Source organism: Carcharhinus amblyrhynchos, chromosome 4 (genome assembly GCF_965287045.1).
Source record: "Carcharhinus amblyrhynchos chromosome 4, sCarAmb.v2.hapA, whole genome shotgun sequence".
Lineage (NCBI taxonomy): Eukaryota > Metazoa > Chordata > Chondrichthyes > Carcharhiniformes > Carcharhinidae > Carcharhinus > Carcharhinus amblyrhynchos.
Genome location: NC_137327.1, coordinates 78380308 through 78393968, shown reverse-complemented (window position 1 = coordinate 78393968; position 13661 = coordinate 78380308). Strand labels below are relative to the sequence as shown.

Genomic DNA, 13661 nt, shown 5'->3' with positions numbered 1-13661 from the left:
GTGTAACAGCCTTTCATAAAAAATCCTCTTGGAAAAGTTTGATGAAAATCACGCCATATGGTCTATCAGTTTATTCAGGAGTGTGGTTCTTCAAAAAAAAATTAGAGATTAGTCAGGCAAAATCTCTTTCTCTTCTGAAGCAGAATTGGCAGCTATTTTCTAGGATATCATAAATTTAATCTTGTTTCTGATTATCAATGGGATTAAAATTTAAGCATTTGGTTGATTTAATTTTGGCACGGTCTCTTTAAATTCAGTCGCAATATATAAGCAATTAAAAAGCCAGCTATAGGCAGAATCTTCCCTCATGCTTACCTTAATCCAAACACTTCAAGCTCAATCAGCTGTCTGTAAAGCAAAGAAACAAAAAAAGCAAAATAAAAGTAAAATGAGAAAGGATTCACTTCCATCTCTTTCAATCCAGTCTAATGTATTCACTGCTCACATTGCAATTTCTAAATTCAGAGACTATGCAGACTGGGTGACTGCCATCACTCAAGCTGCAAGCATCACCCTGACCTTCCTGTTGCTTGCCATTTCAATTCACAATCTTGCTCTCATGCCCATAATTTCTCTCCTTGGCCTGCTGCAATGTTCCAATTAAATCAATCACAAACTGGAGGAATAGTGCCTCATTCTCCAAGGAGGCACTTTACAGCTTTATGGACTTAACACTGAGTTCGACAACTTCAGACGATGAACTCTGCCTTCCATTTGCTCATAAGGCCAGTCTATAACTTGTTCTTATGTTTTGCACTGACCCTTGTTCTGCTATTTACAAATTGTCATTCTGATCTTTAAGCCACAATTAGCATCTTCCTTAGTCTTTAACATCACTGTCACCATTCATTTTGTTGTGCGTGCGTGACTTCTTTGTCAAATCGCTCCTGAGCTTCCATCTACCTCTGACTTTCCACTTTGCACCACCTGCTCTGCACTCCTCTCTTCAAAAATAGAAAACCCATCACTTTTCTCCCTCTCTTTATCTCTGAAGAAGTCATATGAGCTCAAAACCATTAACTCTATTTCTCTCTGCATAGACGCTGCTAGGCCTGCTGAGCTTTTTCTTCGATATGTTGTATATAAGGCTATTTTCAAAAAAGATGGACTGGTCAGGATGTGTTAGTTTTAGACGTGGTCAATAGTTCCTCAGATACAGGAGGTGCTACTATTTATTCTGGGCATCTCGCAAGAGTTGTAGCTGTTTATGTTTTTGGCTCAGTTTGAAATTCTCCAGAAAAAAGTCCAAGCTACATTATTTCCTACAATAGTAAGAAGTATCAAGAAACACTGCATATAATAATGTATACTAGAAAAAATATAGCTTAGCAATAACTTACAAATTTATATCTTTTTCTTTTAAAGAAACAATATAGGAAGACCTTTACTATAAATATGCATGTATTAGGTTACTTTTAATTTTTTAGGAATAGGCAACAAACGCTGGCCTTACCAGCTATGTCTATAAAAGAAGAAAAATTATTTTTTTTTGTACAATAAAGTGGTTTAATAATACAAATCCAAAACAGTTGAGCTGAGAGTTGAATTCCACTACTTATTAAATGATAAGAGGACAATTCTATGAAAGCATAGGATTATTTTAGTTGCTAAAAACACTCAACAGAAATGTTAATATGAGTAGTTCTGATGAAGGGTCAATCAGATTCGAAACACTGATTCTAGTCTCTCTCCACAGATGCTATAAGACCTGCTAGAATTTCCCAGCATTTTCTATTTTTGTAACAGAAATGTTGCACAGTTTATCCTCCTGGAGCACATTATTGAAATGCTACCTAAATCAACTTTCACCTAGATTATTTCAAAAGCAGAGGAAATTTAGACTCATCTATAAGTAAGATCTAAAACTTAGGACGAGAAAAACTGGAGCTAAAAGCAGTAGAAAAAAATTCCAAAAGCATGACAAATAACTATTGATAAGGCTGCTGGAGTCTGCACAGGTTAGGCTTATCTCCTTTTTAAAATATGAGCATTACTGAAGAATTCTCTTGTGATAACTGCATTAATTCTTATCTCTAGTCTCAGTGCTTTGGATTGATTCTATCAGGAAAAGGGGGTGCTTTGCTTAGCCAAAGTGGTTGCCAAAATATAACACTTCTATTACTTTTTCAACATGATGGTGACACCATGGACGGCAGAATTTCCCTGTCCCACCCGCCACTGGAATTGCAGCGGGCAGGGGCAGACCAAGGTGAATGAAACCCGACAACTTTACCATGGACTAAGGTCTAGGTGATTCTGGTTTTGAAAGTCTGACTTGCTGCTGCTGATGTTTTAGAGATTTAAATCTTAATAACGCTGAAATTCTGAGGTGTACAATTTAATTGGATCCTTCTTAGGGATTGAAGTGCATCTTGCTGTAGAACCTTTTTTTAAATATAAGAATATGAGCATTTTAAAGGTAAACACACTAAGTGTCAATATAGACACATAACAGTACATAAGAACATACAAACTAGGTCACTGGGTGCTGGAACGTACTCCACTATTCAATAAGATCATAGCTGATCTAATTTTACCCTGAACTTCACATTCCTGCATACCTCCGATAACTTTCACCCCCTTTGCTAATCATGAATCTAAGTATATTTTAATTTGACATCTATTACCATAACACACAGGGGCTGTGCTATAGAGTCATAGAGGTTTACAGCAAGGAAACTGGCCCTTCGACCAACTTTTCTATGCCGCCTTTTTTTTTAAACCCCTGAACTTATCCTAATTGCCCGCATTTGGCCCATATCCCTCTATACCCATCATACCCATGTAACTATCTAAATGCTTTTTAAAAGATAAAATTGCACCTGCCTCTACTGCTACCTCTGGCAGCTTGTTCCACTCACTCACCACCCTCCATGTGAAAAAAATTGCCCCTTTGGACACCTTTGTATCTCTCCCCCTTACCTTAAACCTATGCCCTCTAGTTTTAGACTCCCCTACCTTTGGGAAAAGATATTGACTATCTACCTTGTCCATGCCCCTTATTATGTTATTGACCTCTATAAGGTCCCCCCTCAGCCTCCTATGCTCCAGAAAAAAGGCCCAGTCTATTCAGTCTCTCCTTATAGCTTAATCCATCAAGTCCTGGTAGCATCCTAGTAAATCTTCTCTGCACTCTTTATAGTTTAATAATATCCTTTCCATAATAGGGCGACCAGAATTGCACACAGTATTCCAAGTGTGGCCTTACCAATGTTTTGTACAACTTCAACAAAACATCCCAACTCCTGTATTCAATGCTCAGATCGATGAAACCAAGCATGCCAAATGCCTTCTTCACCATTCTGTCCACCTGTGACTCCACTTTCAAGGAACTATGAACATGTACCCCTAGATCTCTTTGTTCTGTAACTCTCCCCAACGCCCTACCATTAACTGAGTAAGTCCTGCCCTGGTTCAATCTACCAAAATGCATCACCTCACATTTTTCTAATTTAAACACCATCTGTGCTGTTCTCTTGTTGTTGACAGCGCTCCCTGGCCTTCCTGCAACTGGAAGCAGAATATAGCTTCTCAGTGTCACTCTATAAATCTCAATTTGTACCTTAAAGTGATTTGAAATCCTAATCGTTCTTGTCAGATGTTTGTGTTTTGGCTACTCTTTATTTCAGTATATCTACTATTCTTATTTTGTTGATCTGAAGCTGAATAAATTTGAATTTGTTTCCCCAAGTGAATTCTTGATTGGAATAATTTTGAGTGCATTAACTATGTTTATTCTTATTTTCACCTCGTATTGTCATTCTTTAAGATTCGCCTCTTTCCTAAGTATTTGACTTGCTAGTATTGTAAAAGAAATGGCCTCACATCCACTCAGTTGTGTCAAACTGTTCCAGAAAAGTCAAAGATAAATAAAACTAGATGGACCATTTAACACCGACTTAGGCATCAGAAACATCAACATTCAGAGCACTGGGCTGAAATCACATCACGTCAACACCCGCAAAGCCAGCTCTGTTTTTCACGAAAAGTCTTTCCTACTAAAACTGGGGGCTTTTAACTCACCCACAGATTAGTTAAGAACAGCTTGACATAATCACGCTTACTGAATCATATTTTACAGACACCAAATATCCCAGGCACCACTGTCATCATCTCTGTGTATGTCCCACCCAAAAGACAGAATCAGCAGAGGTGACAGCGGCTCAGTGGTATACAGTCTGGCAGAGGTTGCCCTGGCACTCAACATTGGCTATGGAATTTGTGTAATCTTATGCCGTCAGATCATGGGTAAAGAAATCTCCTGTTGATTAGTACCTACCGCCCTCCCTCAGCTGATGAATCAGTACGCCTTCATATTAAGCACCATTTGGAAAAAGAGCCGAGGGTGGTACAGAATACTCTCTAGATGGAAGACTTCAATATCCATTACCAAGAGTGGCCCAGTAATAATGCTACTAGGCAAGCTGGCAGAGTCCTGAAGTGCATATCTGCCAGTCAGTGCCAGTAGCAGGTGATGAGGAAACAAACAAGAGGGGAAAAAAAGCTTGACTTTATTCACACCAATCTATCTGTCACAGGTGCATCTGTCTATGTCAGTGATGGTAGGAATGACAAACACACAGTCCTTGTGGAAATGAAGTCCCAGCTTTGCACTGGGGACGCCCTCTATCATGTCATGTGATATTATTACTGTGATAGATGGACTAGATTCAGAACAGATTCTAGCAACTCAAAACTGTGCATCCATGACGTGCAATCGTTCATCATCATTAGCAAAATCATATTCAAAGTACAATCTGTAAACTCATAGCTTGGCATATCCCTCAATTCACCATCACCTTAAAGCCAAGGAATTAACCCCTGGTTTAATAATGAAGGCAGAAGAGTATGCCAGGATCTGCACCCGACAAACCTAATAATCAGGTGTTAGTCTTCTGAAGCTGCAACACAGGAGTGCTTGTATGTCAAACTGCTGAAGTAGCAGGTGGTAGACAGAGCTAAGCAATTGAACAACCAACAAATAAGATCAACAATCTGAAGCTCTGCCACATCCATTCATAATCAGTGGTGGACAATTAAACAACGATCTAGAGGAAATGGCTTCACAAATATCTCCATCCTCAATGATGGGGGTACCTGACATGTAAGTGCAAGGGGCAGCTGTACACATCAACGGGGCACAAGTCAGGAATTTGATGAAATATGCTCCACTCACTGTTTAAGCGCAGCTCCAACAACACTCAAAAAACTCAACACCATCAATGACAAAGCAGTTTGGCGCCAGACCTACTCATTAAACATTCCCTCCACCACCAACACACTGTGGCAGCAGTGTGTACCATCTGCAAGATGCAGTGCAACAATTCATCAAGGCTTCTTCAACGGTGCTTTTCAAACCCACAACCTCTACCACTGTGAAGGACAAGGGCAGCAGATGCATGGGAACAACGCTAAATTTATCTCCAAGCCACACATTATGCTAGCCCAGATATCACTGTCTCTCCACTGTTGCTAGGTTAGAATTCTGGAACTCTCTCCCTAACAACACAGTGGGTGTACCTACACCACATGGACTGTAGATGTTTAAGAACGCAGTTCACTATCACCTTCTCAGAGACAAAGGGGTATGGGAAATAAATGCTGGCCTTGCTGACAATGCCTGTATTCCACGAAGGAATAAAAAACTACCTTCTCGTTATTGTGTTTAGTGTCAGCAGTTACATTAATTTCATTGAACTCTTTGCCCTTTGGCCCTCTTTTGATATACTTTGGAGGTTCCTGCATTCTTCCAAAAAGAACACATCTCCCACTTGCCTTCCTCACCATAGATCTGTTGGTTCATTTGCTCCCCTTTTTCAATTTGTATTGTCTTGTGAACCTATTAAAATGTTCTGAACACTTGTAGTTTCTTTGCTGATCTTAGGTATTTATTCATCCTACATGTTCTCAGTAAAATGTTTGAATACATTCGATTTGTCTTAAAATGAGGTATAAATAGGCAAACTTTCCCAAATCGGTCTCCTGTAAGTCCTTTGCATACCCAAGTCTTGGGACTGGCTTCTCCTGGTGCCAATCAAGACTGATATGGAGACAGAGGCAAGAGAAAATGATGGCTGCATCCCAAATCCAGAAGTCATACCTCCATTCCAGCGCCAACTATTTTCACTCACACATAAAAGGGGGCAGGTTTGAGGATCTACATATATACCAAATAACATGGAAATCTAACAATTGCCGTCAGTGATCTTGTTGTTCTCTAGAGCATGGAATGCTGACGCACCCAACGAATGCATGCAATGGGTCGTCTTTTTATTGACATTAATTTGACTTTCATTCCTTGGCTGTTAATCTCATGTAAAAGCCCTTGGAAAAGTTGCATCTTATTCACTGAGGTATAACTGGGTTTTTTAAATATTAGCTTCATTATTCCTGTCAAACACTCTCACTGGCCTTGGTATTTTAAATTCGTGGTGTGTCAAATTTGTCCATTACGATCAACAAGTTCACATATTTTTAAAAACTTATGTTTAAAATTAAGCTTTATTTTAGTTTCTTTTGCTATCCAAGACCAAATGGAATTTGATTTTTGGTGTATTCATCTGTCAGGATCATGGCTTGCATGTCATCGTGGAACAGGCAGAGAATGGTGACAAACTTATGAGACAGCCGAATTAGAGGAGGATGCTCCATAAACCTCCACAGATGACAGTGTTAAAGGTCTTTGTGAAGTCAAAGCAGGCCATTTACAAGGGTTGGTGGTGCTTCCTGCATTTCTCTTGTAGTTGTCACACAGTGAAATCATGTTTTGTTGTGCCCTTACTGGGCAGAATCCACATTGTGCATCTGGCAAGAGTTCTTCAAACACAGGGAAAAGGCTGCAGGAATTAAGAAGGGTTCTTGCAATAACCTTCCCTGTGGCTGACAACAGGGAAATTCCTTTGTAGTTACTGCAGTTGGACTCATCACCTTTCTTGAAGATGGTCATGATCACTGCATCTGAGATCTCCTAAGCATGTTCTCCTCCTCCCAAATATGGGAACCTACAAGGTAGCAACCAAGATCGCTGCCCAGGCTTAAGTTGCCTGGCCCTCATCCACACTGTATTCCACTTGAACATCTGAAATTCTGTATCTGTGCCTTCAAGACTAATTCATCTCTATGTTCCTTTTCCCAATGTGAAAGTTGACACTCTGGAAAAGCAGATCACCCTGTAACAGTTTCAGACTGCTGGCTTCTGAAAGATTATACGATTGAACTTTTTGACTCTGGACTCACATAAAACCATAATTCTTATTTTTATATCTGTGGTTTTGGCCCTGATCCCCTTTCTTTCTTTCATCCTTCTTTTGCTGTATGAATGCAAAAGTAGGGGACGTTGTGAACCCACTTCCTGCATTTTGGAAACATGTGTAAAATAAACTCACTCTCTGAATTTGCTGTAGGGTTATTAATTGAGGATTGGATCATTCCAAAACTGAAGAGTTGGGAAAAAACACGCCACCACTTAAAAAGGGGGAAAAATCACAAAAGAAATCAGAAACTTTCTGTTTATGGATGGCAATAGGTGGAGAAATCAGGGCTACTCTAAATTGACCATCCATTTGTGTAACACATTCTATACCCTTTCAGCTACATCTCCTGAGGCTAGTCATGCTTCTGTCATATCATTATCTCCCACTGATACAACATTCCCTGGTTCAGTGTTATGAATGCTTTCAGCCTTTATGTGCCCTTAGCACAGATTTGCTTTCACATTTCTTCTTATTGAGCTGCCTGTTGCTGGAAGTTGCAACCAGCATTATTTTTGGGTTGTTCATTTTTAGCTTGCCTGTATATTAGCATCAAGTCTTATCAGTTTAAAATGAGATCTAACCCTACCCTCCTCTACTCTCATTTAAATTCTTCTCTATTCCTTACTGGACCCATGGTTCCCATTTTATTAGAATGCAAATCACTCTTCCTGACCTATTTTCTCATTCTGGAACCAGTCCCAGTTACATATGAAGGTAGCATCATTATCATTGCAGCATTTTGCCAACCATTTGCTTATGCCATTTCTTTATCTTGGCATTTAACATGCTCAGTCAATGAGCAGCAGCAATCAACAAAGCAAACAGAAGGCTGCTAAATCAACAGAATATAAATAAATGATGTCATGCAAAAGTTTACCAGCTTGACTCCAACAACCTATTTCGAGCATTAAAACAAAAGAAAAACGTGAGGTGACGAGATATCATACTGGTTTTATGGGTTAGGTTACTGATTTAAATGGAAGCAATGAAGAAATCTGGGGTCTTTGGCCCTGAAAGTAAATGAAAAGGCGGTATAGTGCACATGGGTAAGGGGCAAATTTAGAAATGATGTTAGAAAATTATTTACAGAAAGAGTGGTGAACAATTGAACAGGTATGGCAGTGGCAAATACTTTGCAGTCAGTGAGAGGCGATCCAATGCTTTAACAGAGAACTGTAAGTTTTCTAGTGGGTAAAGCTAAGCTAGGTAAACTGGCACTCCTCTTTGGATAATGTTGTCATCCTGTGAATTTGGGAAGAATAAAAATACAAATCTAGATCAAGTTTTATATTTATCCCTGCAGACATATGCTACTCCACCACCATTGGCAAACCTGGCTTCTGTATAACAGGAAACAAATCCCAAACATCACACTATGCAGGCAATACTATTTTTACTGGCTTGCGTGTGCTGTCCTCTTATACAATCAGTATTGATGTGTCAAATTGAGGGGCTGCCCCTCAAGAGATAATTATCTGGGATCTTGGTCTTTAAACACAGACACTTTGGTGCTCTTCAAACATCTACTTTCAACTGGTACTTTGTCAAATATACCAACAATTACACATATAAATATCTCTGTAACTACAAGGCAGTAAACTAGAGCAAAACGCAAGTGATTCACATTGATTATCTGACCCCATCGACGGATTACTCTCAAAATTAATTGAACATCGGTTATTACTATATTCATACAATGAAATGCAAAGTGAAGTTAGCTTTAGATTGTCAGTGCCGATAATGTTGTTGACCAATATCTTCAGAAAATAGTAATTTTGGAATGTAGAAAATCAATTAATACCATCAGCACCAAGGAATACTGATTTTTGGACTCAAATCTCTAATATTTACCAATTATTCTTTATAATCAACTACAGAAAAATGCCTTTCAAGTTTATATTATAAATGTACTCTTTGAGAAGGAGGCAAGACATTGATAATCAACATTTGGAATACATGGTGGATCTTACTTTTTTGGTGACACATAGATTTTAGGTCAACCTTAAGGAATGTTAAACACTGACATCAGCCAGTGATTAGATGTAGGCGTTTCTGTCAAATATACTAAATGTCATTAAATGAGTAAGGTCATTTAAAATACATAACTCTATGGCCTGTTCACAGAAGCATAGTCTAAATCATGGAGAAGAACCAAAGCCATGCTCATAGAAACGTGTGGCAACTTACACCAGGTGAACAACATGATGTACTTTACATACTTTTACGTGTGCTTTGCTTGGGTGTCATTGAACTGATGCATCAACTAAAAACATGTAAATGTAACTGCAGTTACCAACCACTCCATTAAAAACAAACAAGTAATCTTGCGGGCTGGGTCATTCCATAGAACGTTACTGAATGAACTTATTAATCAGACCACTCATTCTCATCCAGTTCCGAATCATCGTCAGACTCGCTGTACTCCACTGCAATCCGACGGGACAGAATGGTTGCAACATCATTCCCAACGGGTTCCTTTTTTGCTTCTTGCTCTCTTTGTTCTTGTACTTTTCTAAGTTGAATTCCTGCAACGGGCAATGGGTTCTGATTACAAGGTTTCTTCATACTTTCATCATTTCAAATCAGGGGACATTTTGCAGGAAACATGTTTTTAAATAAAGCAGTATGGTATCAACTGGAAAATGATGGATAATGATAATATGGCTGGAGTGAAGATGATTCTGGATTTAAATTACAAGGATTTAAATAATGAGCAAATGTTAAGAAAAATTAGTTTGTTACATTTGGAAAACAAAATTCAGGTTGCTCATCTGAAGTTTTCAAGGCTATGAAAATATTTACAAATTTAGTTTAGTAAATTATTCACTCTGGTGAAAAGTCCAAATACAAGAAAAAATATTTTAAAACAAAGAATTTAGGAGTAAGATGACAAGTTGAGGAGGTCTTATATAAAAATTATAATAGCATTGCAGAATGAATTGCTAGGGAAGGCCACTTTATAGATCATATAAATAAATTCAAAAGGCAATTACATGTAATTCTCAAGTGAGGCATATGGAAGAAAGCAGACAGATGGTGTTAAGATGAATCAAAATGAGGCAAACCTGCTCTTAGAAAGTCACAATCTGCTGAAATAAATTCAAGATTACACTACTGCATAATTAATTCATGACCTTTCAATTCAGATGACAACATGTGTCAAACTCAGCTGAAACAGACTAAGGCTTTGATCGGTGAGTATCTACTCTATAAGAATGGAAATTGATACTTTTTCCTCTTGTTGAAGATCCATCAGAGGCAGGAAGATACTTCCTATATGGGTTCGATGATGCTGCTCCGCAAGCTTGCAATTTCAAATAAACCTAGTCAACAATAACTTGGTGTCATGTGACCTGGTGCCCACCCAAATCTAACACGGGCATCTCCACATCGTTCCTACATGGGCAAATGGCTTGTAAAACAACTGGCCTGACTAGTAGAACTGGCTAGGGAGAAATACACAACAGCTCAATTGAAATTAATTGATTTGATTTATTATTGTTGCATATATTGGGATACAGAGAAAAGAATTGCTCACAGGTCCTTTGGTTAAGGAGGGCAACCGTCAGTGTTAGCCTAGAAGAATGGAGTTATCAGATTCAGTAACTCCAACATGTTTTCTTTGACAATACAGTCCCAACTCACTGCTTAAATTAAAATATTAAAATCCAAGCAAAAAAAAGCAAAGAATGTCAATGTTAACTATTATATTGAGCTGTGATTTTGAAAAAGGAAAATTAAAAAATTGAGTAAAGGCACCAAATAGTGCACTGCCCCACACTTCAGCTATGTCCTGGAAAAGAGGGGACTGATCAGACTCTTGACAAACTACTATCTGAGCCACCTGAACTTTATAACTTAGATAAAATGAAATACAACTCACCTCTCCGAATAGCAGCAAGTAGGTCACTTCGAGCATCACTAATTGGCATTAGAGTTGCTTGGGCTTTCTTTATTTCAGCTGCAGAGGGTGGTGAGGCAGAGTGCAGTGGAGATGGGGCCAAAAGGGGTGGGCCAGGTGGAGGAGGAGGGGGTGCAGCAGGAGGGCCAGGAGGGGGAGGGGTATAAGATAATGGGGGTGCAGGTGGGGGAGGTGAGGGCGTATATGTGCGGCCTACAGCTGCCACTGAACTGAGTGCAAGAATGGGAGGTGCAGAAATAGGACTGTCAAATGCAGTTTGGGCTGATGGAATGAGGGGAGGGGGTGGAGGAGGAGGGGCAGGGGCAGGTGGGGTATAGTATTCTGCCAACTGTACTGGCTGTGCACTGTAAAAAGAAACATTGGAAATATTAGTCAACGCTTACTTGCTAGTCAAACATCATAAACACAGTGGGCTACAGTGGAATAACCAGACAAAAGTAATTACAAGAAAGACACAAATGAAATAAAAAGGTTATTTCACTTTTTGCAAAAATATTGTCCTTTAAATGAAGTTCAATTTAAGTTTTCTTTATTTTGAAACAGGAATACTATTACAAACTAAATGATCCTATGGGGGAACCTTAAACCCAAATAACTAAAATTTGTCCAAATAACATCCAAGTGAAGAAATTATCAAGGTTACACTTTTTGTATCTTTTCCTTTGACACAAATCAGAACCAATGCAAATTCAGTATGAATTAACAGGGAAATGATACTTCAACTAAAAAGGTAAATTTTATTTTAACCAGTTGATACAATAAAAATGTCTTATACAACTACAAGTACCTTCTTTGAGGTTTATTATTATACTTTGTGACTAGCTTGCTTTAAATTTAGGGTAAATGAAAGGGTTTGTGACTTGGTCTGCAGTCTAATTGATAACAATCCTGGTTCATTTGATTGTCAGGGATCAAAAGAAGGCTTGGACTATTTTACTGAGAAGAAAGTGCACAATATTGACCCTTGACAGGGAACCTCTAATCTGTAGTATAAATTATCTACAAAAAGTAAATAGTGCTTATTCAATAGTATTTTGTACTCATTCGTTATAATGAAAGTTTTAAAATGTGAAAGCTTGACATGTCATTCTTTCAGCTGTTAACTGGAAGTTGAATTTCTCTTTAAAGAGTATTGGTCTCTAAAGAAGTTATAATAACCTGCATGACATGATTAACATTGAGCAGCCTGTTACTCCGTGCCACCCGCTCCATGACATTGAGACCCAAGACCCAAAATCATGGTGTCCTGGCCCTCATTATATAGTATAGGGATCAACCTTTGCACTTCCCCATGCTCAAAAATGGGTGCACCTGAATTTCTAGACCCAAATTTCTTAGGCTCAAATAAATCTTTTAGCAATTAATCTTCAAGAGGCTCCTTTATAATATTCCTTAACTTAACCTGGTTGGCTCTGGCAAAGCAGCAGTGGTAAAATTGTTTAATTCACAATCTCTGCTCTAACCCAGTCTTCAGTATTCATTCTTCATTTTTTGTTTCCCTTCAGTTTTTTTTGCCCTGTTTAACTGCACAACAGACATATACTCCTTATAAATGTGCCTTTTATGTTTTCCCTTATGCCGCAACTTTGTGTCTTGTCACATGGCTTTCTTACTTTAACTTTCTTCTAGGTTAAGGGTTACCAGGTCACAGGGACCAGTATTTCTAATTGTTCAAAAACATTATAATTGATCCCTTTACAATTAATGCAAACAATCGCAGCTACGACAGACATTTTAAAGAAATTACAAATATTCCTAACGGCACTGTTTCTGGGTCAAAGGTCATCAAGAAACCCCCTCTCTTTCCTTACTTGGAAGACAGCCTCCAAGACAATCCACGGAACAGATGTTTCCAACAAAGGACAAGATCATTGTGCTCAATGTGTTTGTGCTGGGTCTTTGTTAAAGCAGTCCAAAAATATTCTCATTGCTCTATTCTCTCCCTATAACCTTGCATTTTTCTTTGCTTCAAATATTTATCTTGGACAGGATTTTCCGGCCATGCTCGCCTCAGAACATGAAACTCGCGCCTGAGGTCAATGAATGGTCTGCAACCCCTCCACCCCCTCCCCCCTGCACCACCCCGCACCCCCCCCCCCCCCCCTCCCCCCAGCACTATAATTCCTGTGACAAGCAGGACAGGAAAATTCCAGTGCCAATTTTCTCTTGAAAGATGTAATGATCTCCATCTTACTCACTTTTAGTGACATAGCACGACTGAGGCCAACAACTCTGAGAATAAATGTTTCCTCGCCTTTCTAATGACTCTCAATGATAAATTTAGATTGGCAATCTCCTGACAATGACTCAGCTCTGTTTTTTCTAAGCCTTTTCTACCTGCACTCACAAACTTAAACAGTAACAGTGTTCCTCTATATTTGGGGTTGTGTGCAATTTATTGCCAATTCCTAGCTGCTGTGACAACCATATGGTTTGTCAGGCTGATAATTATAAAGATTTCAAGTTTAAACACGTCTGGGAAGTTT

At 38.8% G+C, this 13661-nt stretch overlaps 1 protein-coding gene across 1 annotated transcript in view; it reads right to left on the bottom strand.

Moving 5' to 3' along the window:
* Positions 1-9613: 9613 nt before the first annotated feature.
* LOC145342646 (actin-binding protein WASF3-like) overlaps positions 9614-13661 on the bottom strand; it is a 69460-nt gene continuing 65412 nt past the window's right edge. The window contains exons 10-11 of the mRNA XM_080188192.1: positions 11137-11519; positions 9614-9778 (exon numbers count right to left, since the gene is read on the bottom strand). Coding sequence (XP_080044318.1) covers positions 9621-9778; positions 11137-11519 — 541 coding nt within the window. The 3' untranslated portion in view covers positions 9614-9620. The remainder of the gene's footprint in view (positions 9779-11136; positions 11520-13661) is intronic.